Genomic DNA, 17,113 nt, shown 5'->3' with positions numbered 1-17,113 from the left:
ACCAGTAGGTTCAGATAGGGGAGACACAGGTTACATGAATTCTTTCGAATCCTGGGGGAACAGTTACTCAGGGCGACCATAGACCATGTGCTGCAGCTTCTCTCAGGCACACAGGGATATTGACCCTCAGGCACAGACACATAGATTGTTTCACTTGCTGACCAGAAACACTTGACAAGAGTCCTCATAAACAGTAGAACAGTAGCATTTAATAAGAAGCCGCACAGCCAGTGCAAGTTAAGTCTTATGGGCAACAGGCTCCAGTGACAAACAGTACAGTTTCCTTAGCAGCAAAGCAGTTCACAGTCTTCCCAGTAGTACAGGACAGCACAGTTCTAATGCAAAGGCACATTAATGAACACAGCATTCTTTACAGCCCAGTGAGATGGAGGAGGGGGGGAGGGTTTACTGAAGGAGATGATCCCTGTGACACCACTTCTTCCAGTCCTTATCTTTCTGCTTGACAATACTCTGCACTGCTAGTTCAGGAACTCTACCTGACCTGTGCTTAGCTTCACTCCTGACTTGAATCCTTTTCACTTGCAGGGGCACTTCTGTCAGATGCAGAACACACATACCACCTTTCTCTTTGGCTCCAGCCAGACAGTAAACAACTTCCCCACAATCCCCTTGGGGCTCTGCTAAAACACTCCCCTTCTCCTGTGACTGTGTTAACCCCTCTAGTTGCTGGATGCTTCTGGAGCACAACACTTCCTGTCTCATGTGCTTGTGTTACTTCTAATAGTTGCAGAATGCTTTTAAAGCAACAGCACTACTTCTGCATGTCACATATATGTATAAACCGGAGCAAATAACTTTAAAATGTTTGACTTCTCCTAAAAATTATCCAAACACATGATTCCAAACATGAACCAATAATTTCAGCAAAAACTATGCAATGCTATATTTCACCAGAGGAGGCATTGCAGCTGAGCTAAACACTTGCTTTTGTCCACAAACTTAAATCCAGTTGTTTGATTGTCAGTTTCAGAATTTAGTGTTAGAGTATTTAAGAATTCATTTATATACAATGGGCCTAAATGTTGAAATGGTGAAAACTGAAGGAAGTTCATGAAGTTTATAAGATGCGTGTTGTCATCATTGACCTGTAAATCAACATCAAGAGCTGGATTTCTCATTAGATAAATATGGCCTTATTAGAGCCCATGGTTCAGGAGTGTAGGCATCAACTGTCTTAAATGAGTTACTGATGTGCTAAAAAGAATTTACCTGTGAATCCATCCTTACAAGTACAGATGTAACTTCCTATTGTGTTATTGCAGGTTGCATAAGGTGAACAGATATTACTGGTGTTACATTCATCAATATCCAGACACTGTGTCCCATCACCTAATAAATATAATATTTTTTGTTATGTCAGGGATATTACAACATAGTTCAACATGGTTGTCTGAACAGTTATTAAAAAATCAGAATATGGGAACATTTAGCCATGCTGCAATCAACTATAATGAATCAATGCACTCTATCAGGGGTTGTCAATTTGGCAGGTGAAAAAAAAACATGTACAGAAAGTCTGAGACTGAGGTTTTCATTTTATATACAACCATTATAGGGCTGCCGTATGCCTTGAATTTAATATGGAAGCATAGTAAAAATGTTTCTTCTCATGAAACACCAACAGAAGACAAACACGGCATCTACAGCAGCACAGGGATGATGGTGCGTCTTGTACAGGCCTCTACTGTGTTCATGAGTCATAAAATAATTGTCTGATTGCTTGAAACTATAAAGGTTCCCATAAGCTTAGCGCTCCTTGCAACATGGCCAGGAATCCTGCAGTAAACATTCAGTTTTACCACAAATTGCTGCGGATCTGCTGTGCTATTTTCAGAAGGGTGATGACTTGATCAGATAAATTACATTAAAGCCAAGTCCACCTCTCCGTAACGAGCAGCCTTGGGTCACATTGCAGAACAGTGGTAAATTACTGTAATAACATGTATGGTGTGCTGTGCGGTCCTTGGCCTTGGAGCAAAAAAATGCTACATCAAAATAGTCATAGATATATGAACGTAAATGTCTCTATATAATGTTATACTATTATCTGACTTGTAAGTATACACTGCTCAAAAAAATAAAGGGAACACTTAGTATGGGCAAGGGAACACAGACATAGGACAGAGGAAGATTGGAAAAAAGTTTTATGGACAGACGAATCAAAGTTTGAGGTGTTTGGATCATACAGAAGAACATTTGTAAGATGCAGAACAACTGAAAAGATACTGGAAGAGTGCCTGACGCCATCTGTCAAGCATGGTGGAGGTAATGTGATGGTCTGGGGTTGCTTTGGTGCTGGTAAAGTGGGAGATTTGTACAAGGTAAATGGGATTTTGAATAAGGAAGGCTATCACTCCATTTTGCAATGCCATGCCATACCTTGTGGACAGCACTTGATTGGAGCCAATTTCATCCTACAACAGGACAATGACCCAAAGCACACCTCCAAATTATGCATGAACTATTTAGGGAAGAAGCAGGCAGCTGGTATTCTCTCTGTAATGGAGTAGCCAGCGCAGTCACCAAATCTCAACCCCATTGAGCTGTTGTGGGAGCAGCTTGACCGTATGGTACGCAAGAAGTGCCCATCAAGCCAATCCAACTTGTGGGAGGGGCTTCAGGAAGCATTGGGTGAAATTTCTCAAGATTACCTCAGAAAATTAACAGCTAGAATGCCAAAGGTCTGCAATAGTGTTGAGCCACCCCCGTAGTGTTCGGGTTCGGTTCGGTTCGTCGAACACCGGGATGTTCGAGGAACTGTTCGTCGAACTGTTCGTCGAACACCTTAGAACACCGTCGAACACCGTTAAAACCAATGGCAGGCAAACAAAAACACATAGGAACACATAGAAAACACCTTCAAAGGTGTCCAAAAGCTCACAAACTGCTCAGAAGACGCTTTCTTTAAAAAAGCCGGCCGGCAATTCAGCAGCGGCATACACCGGTACCCGACAATTTAGACATGAAGGAATAGAGCATCACACATAGATTAGATAGATAGAAACATGTCAGTCACATATATATGAAGTACAGTGACAGTGTTGCTTACTGTACTTGTCATTTAGTGTAAAGGATTTATTAAAAAATATAATAGTGTTTTCGTGCACCGTCTCTTTAAAAAAGCCGGCCGGCAATTCAGCAGCGGTACCCGACAATTTATAACAGACAGAATAGAGCTTCACACATAGATTAGATAGATAGAAACATGTCAGTCACATATATATGAAGTACAGTGACAGTGTTGCTTACTGTACTTGTCATTTACTGCAAAGGATTTATTAAAAAAAATAATAGTGTTTTCATGCACCGTCTCTTTAAAAAAGCCGGCCGGCAATTCAGCAGCGGTACCCGACAATTTAGAATAGAAGGAATAGAGAATCACACATAGATTCGATAGATAGAAACATGTCAGTCACATATATACGAAGTACAGTGACAGTGTTGCTTACTGTAATTGTCATTTAGTGTAAAGGATTTATCAAAAAAAATAATAGTGTTTTCATGCACCGTCTCTTTAAGAAAGCCGGCCGGCAATTCAGCATCTGTACCCGACAATTTATAACAGACAGAATAGAGCTTCACACATAGATTAGATAGATAGAAACATGTCAGTCACATATATAATAAGTACAGTGATAGTGTTGGTTACTGTACTTGTCATTTAGTATTAAAATAAAGGATTTATTATTAAAAAAAAATTGGCGTTGGGTTCCCCGTAATTTTAGTCTCTAGCGGAGGTTAAGCAGACAGCTGGGGCAGATGTTTGAAGCCTGGGAAGGGGGTAATACCCACGGAGCTTCCCAGGCTACTAATATCAGCCCCCAGCTGAATACCTAGCCTTTACTAGCTATTAAAATGGAGGACCCCCCCAAAAAAAATGACGTGGGGTCCCCCCTAATTTAATAGCTAGCAAAGGCTAGGCAGACAGCTGGGGGCTGATATTAATAGCCCAGGAAGGGAGCCATGAATATTGGCCCCCTCCCAGGCTAGAAACACCAGCCGTCAGCCGCCCCAGAAATGGCGCATCCATAGGATGCGCCAATTCTGGCACTTAGCCTCGCTCTTCCACGCTGCCCTGGTGCGGTGGCAGGGGGTAATAGGGTTGGGGTTGATGTCAGCTTATAATGCCAGCTGACATCAAGCCCAGGTTAGTAATGGAGAGGCGTCTATAAGACACCCCCATTACTAACCCCATAGTCAAAGTTAAAAAAAAAACACAAACACCCAGAATAAAGTCCTTTAATTGAAATAAAGACACAGTTCTTTATTGTTCTAAATTAAACCATACTTACCATCACGCCCATTCCAGCTGAAGCCAACGATCTCCTGCAATAAAAGAAAAATAATAAAGCAACCTCATCCTTACCTTTCTATGGTTCCCAGGACAGCTTCAGCTCTGCTACATCGAGATGACAGGCTGGACCGCAGCAGAACGCTGCCATCCAGCTTGCCATGCCGCACACGCTGAGAAGCGCAGGCATGCTTGCGCTCCTCAGTGTCTGACTGTGACGGCATCCAGATGAGCCGACAATGAACTCGGCTCACCTCATGTACGTCACTGACAGCGTGGGAAAATTCTCCTGCACTCAGCGCTTCAGCGTGAGAATTTTCCCACGCTGTCAGTGACGTGCATGAGGTGAGCCGAGTTCATTGGACATGACCTCGGCTCATCTGGATGCCGTCACAGCCAGACACTGAGTAGCGCAAGCATGCCTGCGCTTCTCAGTGTCTACGGGATGACAGGCTGGATGGCAGCGTTCTGCTGCGGTCCAGCCTGTCATCTCGATGTAGCAGAGCTGAAGCTGTCGTGGGAGCCATGGAAAGGTAAGGATGAGGTTGCTTTATTATTTTACTTTTATTGCAGGAGATCATTGGCTTCAGCTGGAATGGGCGTGACGGTATGTATGGTTTAATTTAGAACAATAAAGAATTGTGTGTTTATTTCAATTAAAGGACTTTTTTCTGGGTGTTTGTGTTTTTTTTAAATACTTTACTGGAAATTCATGGTGGTCATGTCTAATATTGGCGTGACCCCATGAATTTCGGGCTTAGGGCCAGCTGATAATGCCAAGCTGGCCTTAACCCCTTTATTACCCAGTGAGCCACCGCACCAGGGCCCTGGATGAGTTGGGTACAGCGCCAGAAGATGGCGCTTCTATGAACGCGCCATTTTCCGGGGCGGCTGCGGACTGCAATTTGCAGCGGGTGGGGCCCAGAAAGCTTGGGCCTCCCTGCGCTGCAGATTCCAGCCCCCAGCTGCCTAGTTGTACCTGGCTGGACACAAAAATAGGGCGAAGCTCCACGTATTTTTTTTTTAAATTCATGAAATTCATGGAATAATTAAGAAAAAAAGGGCTTCCCTATATTGTTGTGTCCGGCTAGGTACAAATAGGCAGCTGGTGGTTGGGAGCAGCCCGTTCCTGCCTGCTGTACCTGACTGGACACAAATATAGGGCGAAGCCCCACATCAATTTTTTTTTCATTATTTCATGAATTTCCTGAAATGATTTAAAAAAAATTGACGTGGGGCTTCGCACTATATTTGTGTCCAGCCAGGTACAGCAGGCAGGGACGGGCTGCCCCCAACCACCAGCTGCCTATTTGTACCTGGCCAGACACAACAATATAGGGAAGCCCTTTTTTAAAAAAATTATTTCATGAAATAATTAAAAAAAAATTGACATGGGGCTTCGCACTATATTTGTGTCCAGCCAGGTACAGCAGGCAGGGACGGGCTGCCCCCAACCACCAGCTGCCTATTTGTACCTGGCCGGACACAACAATATAGGGAAGCCCTTTTTTAAAAAAAATTATTTCATGAAATAATTTAAAAAAAATTGACGTGGGGCTTCGCACTATATTTGTGTCCAGCCAGGTACAGCAGGCAGGAACGGGCTGCCCCCAACCACCAGCTGCCTATTTGTACCTGGCCGGACACAACAATATAGGGAAGCCCTTTTTTAAAAAAATTATTTCATGAAATAATTAAAAAAAAATTGACATGGGGCTTCGCACTATATTTGTGTCCAGCCAGGTACAGCTGGCAGGGACGGGCTGCCCCCAACCACCAGCTGCCTATTTGTACCTGGCCAGACACAACAATATAGGGAAGCCCTTTTTTAAAAAAATTATTTCATGAAATAATTAAAAAAAAATTGACATGGGGCTTCGCACTATATTTGTGTCCAGCCAGGTACAGCAGGCAGGGACGGGCTGCCCCCAACCACCAGCTGCCTATTTGTACCTGGCCGGACACAACAATATAGGGAAGCCCTTTTTTAAAAAAATTATTTCATGAAATAATTAAAAAAAAATTGATGTGGGGCTTCGCACTATATTTGTGTCCAGCCAGGTACAGCAGGCAGGGACGGGCTGCCCCCAACCACCAGCTGCCTATTTGTACCTGGTTGGACACAACAATATAGGGAAGCCCTTTTTTTCTTAATTATTCCATGAATTTCATGAAATAATTTAAAAAAAAAATGCGTGGGGCTTCGCCTTATTTTTGTGCCCAGCCAGGTACAACTAGGCAGCTGGGAGCTGGAATCCGCAGCGCAGGGAGGCCCAAGCTTTCTGGGCCCCACCCACTGCAAATTGCAGTCCGCAGCCACCCCGGAAAATGGCGCGTTCATAGAAGCGCCATCTTCTGGCGCTGTACCCAACTCATCCAGGGCCCTGGTGCGGTGGCTCACTGGGTAATAAAGGGGTTAAGGCCAGCTTGGCATTATCAGCTGGCCCTAAGCCCGAAATTCATGGGGTCATGCCAAATTAGACATGACCACCATGAATTTCTAGTAAAGTATTTAAAAAAACACAACACCCAGAAAAAAGTCCTTTAATTGAAATAAATACACAATTCTTTATTGTTCTAAATTAAACCATACTTACCGTCACGCCCATTCCAGCCGAAGTCAACGATCTCCTGCAGTAAAAGTAAAATAATAAAGCAACCTCATCCTTACCTTTCCATGGTTCCCAGGACAGCTTCAGCTCTGCTACATCGAGATGACAGGCTGGACCGCAGCAGAAAGCTGCCATCCAGCTTGCCATGCCGCAGAGACTGAGAAGCGCAGGCATGCTTGCGCTCCTCAGTGTCTCGCTGTGACGGCATCCAGATGAGCCGAGTTCATGTCCAATGAACTCAGCTCACCTCATGCACGTCACTGACAGCGTGGGAAAATTCTCACGCTGAAGCGCTGAGTGCAGGAGAATTTTCCCACGCTGTCAGTGACGTGCATGAGGTGAGCTCATTCATGTCCAATGATCTCAGCTCACCTCATGCACGTCACTGACAGCGTGGGAAAATTCTCCTGCACTCAGCGCTACAGCGTGAGAATTCTCCCACGCTGTCAGTGACGTGCATGAGGTGAGCTCATTCATGTCCAATGAACTCAGCTGACCTCATGTACGTCACTGACAGCGTGGGAGAATTCTCACGCTGAAGTGCTGAGTGCAGGAGAATTCTCCCACGCTGTTAGTGATGTGCATGAGGTGCGCCGAGTTCATTGGACATGAACTCGTCTCATCTTTATGCCGTCACAGCCAGACACTGCAGAGCGCAAGCATGCCTGCGCTTCTCAGTGTCTGCGGGATGACAGGCTGGATGGCAGCGTTCTGCTGCGGTCCAGCCTGTCATCTCGATGTAGCAGAGCTGAAGCTGTCCTGGGAACCATGGAAAGGTAAGGATGAGGTTGCTTTATTATTTTTCTTTTATTGCAGGAGATCGTTGGCTTCAGCTGGAATGGGCGTGATGGTAAGTATGGTTTAATTTAGAACAATAAAGGAATGTGTCTTTATTTCAATTAAAGGACTTTATTCTGGGTGTTTGTGTTTTCTTTTAACTTTGACTATGGGGTTAGTAATGGGGGTGTCTTATAGACGCCTCTCCATTACTAACCTGGGCTTGATGTCAGCTGGAATTATAAGCTGACATCAACCCCAACCCTTTTTACCCCACTGCCACCGCTACACGGCAGTGGGAAGAGCGAGGCTAAGTGCCAGAATTGGCGCATCCTAAGGATGCGCCATTTCTGGGGCGGCTGACGGCTGGTGTTTCTAGCCTGGGAGGGGGCCAATATTCATGGAACCCTTCCTGGGCTATTAATATCAGCCCCCAGCTGTCTGCCTAGCCTTTGCTAGCTATTAAAATAGGGGGGACCCCACGTCATTTTTTGGGGGGGTCCCCCATTTTAATAGCTAGTAAAGGCTAGGTATTCCGCTGGGGGCTGATATTAGTAGCCTGGGAAGCTCCGTGGGTATTACCCCCTTCCCAGGCTTCAAACATCAGCCCCAGCCGTCTGGTTAACCTCCGCTAGAGCCTAAAATTACGGGGAACCCCACGCCAATTTTTTTTTAAATAAATCCTTTATTTTAACACTAAATGACAAGTACAGTAATCAACACTGTCACTGTACTTCATATATATGTGACTGACATGTTTCTATCTATCTAATCTATGTGTGATTCTCTATTCCTTCTATTCTAAATTGTCGGGTACAGATGCTGAATTGCCGGCCGGCTTTTTTAAAGAGACAGTGCATGAAAACACTATTATTTTTTTTAATAAATCCTTTATACTAAATGACAAGTACAGTAAGCAACACTGTCACTGTACTTCATATATATGTGACTGACATGTTTCTATCTACCTAATCTATGTGTGATTCTCTATTCTGTCTGTTATAAATTGTTGGGTACAGATGCTGAATTGCCGGCCGGCTTTCTTAAAGAGACGGTGCATGAAAACACTATTATTTTTTTTAATAAATTCTTTACACTAAATGACAAGTACAGTAATCAACACTGTCACTGTACTTCATATATATGTGACTGACATGTTTCTATCTATCTAATCTATGTGTGAAGCTCTATTCTGTCTGTTATAAATTGTCGGGTACCGCTGCTGAATTGCCGGCCGGCTTTTTTAAAGAGACGGTGCATGAAAACACTATTATTTTTTTTGATAAATCCTTTACACTAAATGACAAGTACAGTAAGCAACACTGTCACTGTGCTTCTTATATGTGTGACTGACATGTTTCTATCTATCTAATCTATGTGTGAAGCTCTATTCTTTCAGTTCTAAATTGTCGGGTACCGGTGTATGCCGCTGATGAATTGCCGGCTTTTCATGTTTCACTGTTGGCACTGTTCCCATCGATTTGGGCAATCACTGTAATGCCACAACCACCATGGCTGTGGCATTACAGTGAGTGGCAGACAATCCCTGCATGATTGGTGCTCTAAATAGCGCCAGACATGCAGGACACGCTTTTGGTGCACGAACAGTTATCGAACATAACCTCGAACAGCCGAATTTTTTGCAAATCGTTCGGGTTCGTCGAACAACTCGAACACCGCCCAAAACAGCTCGAATTTGAGATTGGCGAACAGTTCTAGTCGAACACCGCTCATCTCTAGTCTGCAATGCTGTAATTGCTGCAAAAGGAGCATTCTTTGAAGAAAGCAAAGTTTGAAGGAGAAAATTATTCTTTCAAATAAAAATCATTATTTCTAACCTTGTCAATGTCTGGACTATATTTCTATTCATTTTGCAACTCACTTGATAAATAAAAGTATGAGTTTTCATAGAAACCACAAAATTGTCTGGGTGACCCCAAACTTTTGAACGGTAGTGTACAGTGCCTACAAGTAGTATTCAACCCCCTGCAGATTTAGCTGGTTTGATAAGATGCAAATAAGTTAGAGCCTTCAAACTGCAAACGAGAGTAGGTTTTATGAACAGAAGCATAAATCTTACAAACCAAAAAGTTATGTTGCTCAGTTGAATTTTATTAAATTTTAAACATAAAAGTGTGGGTCAATTATTATACAACCCCTATGTTTAATATTTTGTGGAATAACCCTTGTTTGCAATTACAGCTAATAATCGTCTTTTATAAGACCTGATCAGGCCGACACAGGTCTGTGGAGTTATCTTGGCCCACTCCTCCATGCAGATCTTCTCCAAGTTATCTAGGTTCTTTGGGTGTCTCATGTGGACTTTATTCTTGAGCTCCTTCCACAAGTTTTCAATTGGGTTAAGGTCAGGAGACTGACTAGGCCACTCCAACACCTTGACTTTTTCCCTATTGAACCAGGCCTTGGTTTTCTTGGCTGTGTGCTTTGGGTCGTTGTCTTGTTGGAAGATGAAATTACTAACCCATCTTAAGATCCTTGATGGAGGAGCGGAGGTTCTTGGCCAAAATCTCCAGGTAGGCCATGCTATCCATCTTCCCATGGATGCGGACCAGATGGCCAGGCCCCTTGGCAGAGAAACAGCCCCACAGCCTGATGCTGCCACCACCATGCTTGACTGTAGGGATGGTATTCTTGGGGTCGTATGCAGTGCCATCCAGTCTCCAAACGTCACGTGTGTGGTTGGCACCAAAGATCTCGATCTTGGTCTCATCAGACCATAGAACCTTGAACCAGTCTGTCTCAGAGTCCTCCAAGTGATCATGAGCAAACTGTAGACGAGCCTTGACATGACGCTTTGAAAGTAAAGGTACCTTACGGGCTCGTCTGGAATGGAGACCATTGCGGTGGAGTACGTTACTTATGGTATTGACTGAAACCAATGTCCCCACTGCCATGAGATCTTCCCGGAGCTCCTTCCTTGTTGTCCTTGGGTTAGCCTTGACTCTTCGGACAAGCCTGGCCTCGGCACGGGAGGACACTTTCAAAGGCTGTCCTGGCCGTGGAAGGCTAACAGTAGTTCCATAAGCCTTCCACTTACGGATGATGCTCCCAACAGTGAAGACAGGGAGGCCCAACTCCTTGGAAAGGGTTTTGTACCCCTTGCCAGCCTTGTGACCCTCCACGATCTTGTCTCTGATGGCCTTGGAATGCTCCTTTGTCTTTCCCATGTTGACCATGTCTGAGTGCTGTTCACAAGTTTGGGGAGGGTCTTAAATAGTCAGAAAAGGCTGGCAAAAGAGATCTTTAATCCACACATGTGAAGCTCATTATTCTTGGTGCCTGAACTACTTCTTAATACTTTAGGGGGACAAACAGAATTCTTGTGGTTTGAGGGGTTGAATGATAAATGACACTCTGAATTAACTTTTTACGTTTTTAAAAAAAAAAAAAAAAAAAAAAAAAATTTGCTGCAGTGCATTTCCCACTTCCAGGCTGATCTACAGTACAAATGTCACAATGCCAAGTTAATTCCGCATGTGTCAACCAGCTAAATCTGCAGGGGGTTGAATACTACTTGTAGGCACTGTATATACTCATCCTTTGTTCAAGCATTGTGTCCCGATGTTCCCCACTGGTAAACTGTTTTCAATGGTAGCAGATGTCACAGCATTTATACTGAATATGAACACAGCAGCCAATCACTGTCCTCAGCGGCACATGACCTAACCACTGAGGCCATTTATTGGCTGTATATGTAAAGTGAGGTTAATGGGCTGTGACGTCTCCAGCCATTACTATCAGTATAGCAGCAGGAAGTGTCAGGACATAATGCTGGAATAGAGTAATTATAGTAATTATATCATTTCACTAGCTAGGACAACCTCTATAAAGGTTCATTTTTATTATTCTTATATGATGCTGATTTATTGTACTTACCTGTGTATCCAGGATTACATGTACAGATATAACTTCCCTCTGTGTTAGTACAGGTGGCATCAGCTGCACAGGTGTGATCTCTTCCACATTCATCAATGTCAGCACAATATGACCCATTACCTGATCACAACACAGAAATAACAAATTATTATTGTATTATCTTTTTCACATTTTCATTTGATAAGATTTTGTGAAAAGAACATATGGGCAGCATGTTGGCTCAGTGGTTAGCACTGTTGCTTTGCAGCACGAAATTCCTAAGTTCAAATCCAACCAACGATAACATCTGCAAGGAGTTTGTAGGTTCTCCCCGTGTTTGCGGCGGTTTCCTCCCACATTCCAAAGACATACTGAAGGGGAATCTAGATTGTGAGCAACAATAGGGAAAGTGCCAATAATGTATGTAAGGCACTATGGAATTAATGGTGCTATAAAAGTGAGTAAAATAAATAAAATAAAGCATCATTGGATGGAACTAAATAGATAAATAGTACATTATGTATATAAAAACATTCATCATTAATATACTGAATGTGGTGTCAGGAGTAGTCAGTGTAATAATAATCAGTGGTGCATTTACAGTAGAAGGTCAACTCGTCTGACCTTTTCCACACAGATTGTGCCATGTTTTTTTTTTACTCAGCAGCAAAACACAGAGTTGATATTGGTTTTCTGAAGTCCTGCGGATATATTTGTGGCACCCCAGGGGTCTGGTTACCACAGTAATAGAAATATTACGTCTGAGAGCAAGTGGGAGGTTTCTCTGGTCAGGAGCCCTAAGCATGCAACACCGCCCGCCCAGACCTGGGAGGGGAGGAATTGGCCCTTATAAACTGGGTCTGGGGCGGGATTAGGTCAGTCAGAGCCTGGAGAGGGAAAGCAAGAACTAGGAGCTCTGTAGGAGCAGGAGCGAGTGCCAGGGGCTGGAAGCCAGATAGCTCGCCCTGGCTGAAGACACTAAGACCGGACACGGAGTCCGAGGCTGTGGGGACATCCAGGTCCAGCAGCAGAATCCAACCGGCAGGGGATTCCAGGTCCTCTGGCCATAGAAGTCCGGAGGCACGGGCACAAGCAAGGGACCAGCACCACCATCGTGGAGCGGAGGCTAACAGAAGGCCCCAAGTCACCGGCCATACGGGTGAGCACCACGCGGTACACTCAGGGACGTGGGCTACTTCTACCCGCATACAGCAAGGTAGCCAGGAAGAGTGCAGATAGACGGGGAGGCCTACAACTCCACCTGGCCAGGGGAGATCCTGCTTGCTCACAGACTGACCAGGCCTCTACTGCTAACCAGTACTCCTGGGAGGGTCTGCTTTATAACACCAGTAAAGACCCTGAACTGCACTGCACAGACTCTGAGTTGTTCCTGCTGCGCTCGTGCACCATCACTCCCATCATCCATACCAATTGCCATGAGGCTATACTTCTCCCGTGGGGAATCATCCCATTCTTAGCTGCACACACAACACCGGCCTCAGCGGTCTGCCTTGCAGCGGCGGTCCCCACTGACCGCAATCCACGGGTGGCGTAGTCGGACCATCATCATACTAATAACCCTGCCACTGATTTGACCACCCTGGGCACGGACCGAGTCATCGCCACGGAGACTACAACCCCCAGCGATCCGGCTCCGGGTATTCCCCGCACACACGTGCACGCACAACACAGGCCCAGGGGGCGAGTCAACTTTGGCGTAGTCGGCAGGATTCAAACCAACCCGCCATCAACGGGTATTGCGTGCCTGAAAAAGACTTTTGCACTTACCTGAGAGAAGCTTCCCGCCATCTACAGCTGTCTTCCCGCCATCCGGAGCCGTTTCCCGCCATCTTCAGTTGGTTCCCGCCATCCGGAGTCGGTTCCCGCCATCTAACGCTATCTTCAGGACGCCGCGCGGGAAGAAGAGGGGCGTGGACGCCGAAAGCGCGCAAGATCCGAAGCTCCCCCCCACGCACTGATGCTGCGCAAGGTCCTGGAAGGGAGAGAGAGCGACGCTGACATCACAGGAGCGCGACGCAAGGTCCTCAACCCCGACGATCGACTGCGGATCCACGGCCTACGGAAGAGGATCATCGCAAGGTAGGCCACGGTCCACTAGGGGGGAAGGAGGATGTCGGATACAGAGGGAAGCTCCACCGCCACAGCTGCCGCCAGCGCAACTGCTGTGGTCATGCCATTCACCATGCCCTATATCCCGGGGGCAACCTGGCTACCCCAGTACTCAGGGGAGTCACATACCCTAACTGACTTTAGGGAAAGACTGGATAGCCTCTTCCAGGTATACCCCCTCACGGAAGAGCAAAAAGTGAGCATCCTGGTGGCCCAGTTAATCGGGGCAGCCCAAAGGGAGGTAAAGTCCTGGCCACCTAGGAAGAAGAGGACTGTCAGAGAGATACTAGCCCATCTGAAAGACACATTTGATACCCGAACCTCAGCCAATATAAAACTCAGATTTTACGGGTGCAAACAACGGGCACACGAAAGTATAAGAGACTATGCTCTAAACCTACAAGAGGCCCAGGGAGCCATTAAGCAGGCAGACCCTGACAGTGTGGGGAATGAAGACAAGCTGTTGACCGAACAATTTATTGAGGGTCTACTGTGCAATTCCCACCGAACCCAGTTGCGGGCAATGGACTTACAGGACCCTGACCTGGACTTTGCACAGTTCAAGGACAGAGCCATCCGGGTGCTCCGAGAACCGGCACCAGGTGGCGCTGTGACCCACAGGCGCCCTGCTATCACTTATCACCAGGACGCGGTGCCCTTGTCTGCAGGGCCTGTGGGAGCTGATGCGCAGGCTTTGAACAATAACCCGGCTACAGACCTGCACCACCAGGTCCAAGAGCTGACTAAGAGTGTTGCCGCACTAACCAGAACAGTGCAGTCTTTACAGGTCTCTTCTCCAGGAAAGATCCAATTGGCATCCGGACCGGAGGACGTCCCATGGCACCGACTGAGGAGGACCCCACCGGCCAAAGGAAGACCCAGCGACCGATACAACGAGGACGGACAACCCATTTGCCGCCGCTGCAATCAACCCGGACATATGGCAAGGTACTGTCATTTAAACGGGCACAACCTGGGGTAGAGGGACAACCCCCAGGCATAAGATCATCAGGCCCATCGAACTGGCGTGATAAATACATAGGGGGACGTCCGGTCTTGCCTGTGGTACTGGATGGCATTCCTATGAGTGCCCTACTAGACACTGGGTCACAGGTGACTACCATCCCGTACGTGCTCTTCAAGCGGTACTGGAATGACTCGGACATAGCCCGCTACCCAGATGATGACCTGAGCATTATCGCCAGCAATGGTCAGCCCGTGCCACAGATAGGATTTAAAGAGGTGATCATCAAGGTCGGTAAAGTTGAACTGCCGGCACAAGGACTGATCATTGTGGACATTGACCGTCGCGAGAGTCACCCAAAAATAACCCTAGGTACTAACGTAATCGAAAACTGTCTTGCAGAGGTGATTCTTATTTTGCAACAGGTTGCCAAGAACGCCAGTTCCAGCCAGTAGCGTGTCCTCCAAAAAGAGATTCGGGCACTGATGAAACGGTAGAACTATCTGGTGGTGAGATTGGTAGCGTGAGAATGTGTGACCCGTTCCCTCTGCCATGCCCCTGAAAAGTGAGATGATGATTTGGTGCCGGGCAGCTATTGGTCTGAGAGGTAGAGACTACCAAGCAATGGTGCAACCCATCTACTCAGACAGTAGGCCCACCATTTTGACAGCGTGGGGGGTGGTCGATGTACGCCATGGGAGGGTACCAGTCCGTATCATAAACATCGGGGAGAGAGAAATACACCTGCCCCGGTATGCCACGCTAGCCAAATTGTTCACCATAAACCATAACTCCGTACAGGCTGTGGAAACCTTGCCTCCATCTCAACCAGAGGAAGGTAACGGCTCTAAGAAACAAATGGGGGACTGGTGCCAGCAACGGCATTTGGGTACTGACTCCACTCCCTCACACCAAAAACAGGGAGTCTACCGGGTGGTTCAGGAGTACGAGAGAGTGTTTAGTAAACACCCGCTAGACTTCCGACGAGTAAAGGGCGTAGAACATCACATCCCCACGGGAGACCATCCTCCCATAAAGGAGAGATACCGACCCGTACCCCCTGCACACTATCAGCACGCCAAGGGGATGTTAAAAGACATGAAGGAGGCTGGGGTAATCAGGGACAGCTGTAGCCCCTGGGCAGCTCCACTAGTCTTAGTGAAAAAAAAAGACAACACCATGAGAATGTGTGTAGACTACAGAAAGGTCAACCGTATCACACACAAAGATGCGTAACCGTTACTAAGGATAGAAGAGTCCTTCGCTGCATTAAAATCTGCTAACTTCTTCTCTACTTTGGATCTCACTAGCGGGTACTGGCAGGTTCCTGCAGCAGAGGCGGACCGGGAGAAGACCGCATTCACCACCTAGATGGGACTCAGCGAATGTAACTGTATGCCGTTCGGGCTCTGCAACGCACCAGGAACCTTCCAACGGTTGATGGAATGCTGTCTGGGACACCGGAATTTCGAGACGGTCCTATTATACCTGGACGATGTCATCATCTATTCCAAGACCTATGAGGACCATCTGGAACACCTGGCAGAAGTGTTTGAAGCCCTGGCAAACTATGGCCTAAAGGTAAAACCCTCAAAGTGTCATCTACTGAAGCCAAAGGTACAGTACCTGGGACACGTGGTGAGTGCTGACGGAGTGGCTCCCGACCCTGACAAGATCACCGTGATTAAGGACTGGCCAAGACCATCCAGCATAAAGGAAGTGCGGCAGTTCCTCGGGTTGGTAGGCTACTACCGAAGATTCATTCCCGGTTTTACCAAGAAGGCAGCTCCTATGCAGGACCTCCTGATAGGCCAGTCCAGGAAGGCCAAAAACCAGAAGCCACCCTTCAGATGGGAAAAGCTGGAAGAGGAGTCATTCCGCCAGCTGAAGATGGCCCTCACGGGGGATGAAATCCTGGCGTACCCTGATTGCAGCCAGCCCTTTATCCTCCACACGGACGCAAGCAACATCGGGCTAGGAGCCATACTGTCCCAGATCCAGCAGGGGAGAGAACGGGTAATTGCTTACGCCAGCCGAAAACTGCGACCCACGGAAAGAAACCCTGAGAATTACAGCTCGTTCAAGCTAGAGTTCCTGGCAGTGGTGTGGGCGGTAACCGAACGTTTTAAGCATTACCTTGCCTCTTCCAGGTTCACCGTGTACACGGACAACAACCCGTTGACACACCTGGACACTGCAAGACTGGGTGCCCTGGAGCAGAGATGGATGGCCCGCCTGTCCAATTATGAGTTCACGATCAAATACCAGGCAGGACACTCCAATACCAACGCGGACACCCTGTCCAGGATGCCAAACCTACCGGATGGAGGGGAATATCCAGAAGAACTGGAAGAGGTCGAACTCCCTGCGTTCCACCGTCATGGGATTACCCAGTATTCCCACCGTGTGAGGGGCCAGCGATCCGCTACGTTCAACCCCTTA

At 46.7% G+C, this 17,113-nt stretch overlaps 1 protein-coding gene across 1 annotated transcript in view; it reads right to left on the bottom strand.

Moving 5' to 3' along the window:
- Nucleotides 1-17,113, bottom strand: part of LOC141259356 (uncharacterized) — a 751,467-nt gene that overhangs the window by 32,295 nt on the left and 702,059 nt on the right. The window contains exons 62-63 of the mRNA XM_073675220.1: nucleotides 11,599-11,718; nucleotides 1,231-1,350 (exon numbers count right to left, since the gene is read on the bottom strand). Coding sequence (XP_073531321.1) covers nucleotides 1,231-1,350; nucleotides 11,599-11,718 — 240 coding nt within the window. The remainder of the gene's footprint in view (nucleotides 1-1,230; nucleotides 1,351-11,598; nucleotides 11,719-17,113) is intronic.

Source organism: Phyllobates terribilis, unplaced genomic scaffold (genome assembly GCF_046119375.1).
Source record: "Phyllobates terribilis strain yellow unplaced genomic scaffold, ASM4611937v1 Scaffold_3__8_contigs__length_932513732, whole genome shotgun sequence".
Taxonomy (NCBI): Eukaryota; Metazoa; Chordata; class Amphibia; order Anura; family Dendrobatidae; genus Phyllobates; species Phyllobates terribilis.
The sequence above is the reverse complement of the archived record's forward strand: the minus strand, read 5'-3'. Positions and strand labels throughout refer to the sequence as shown.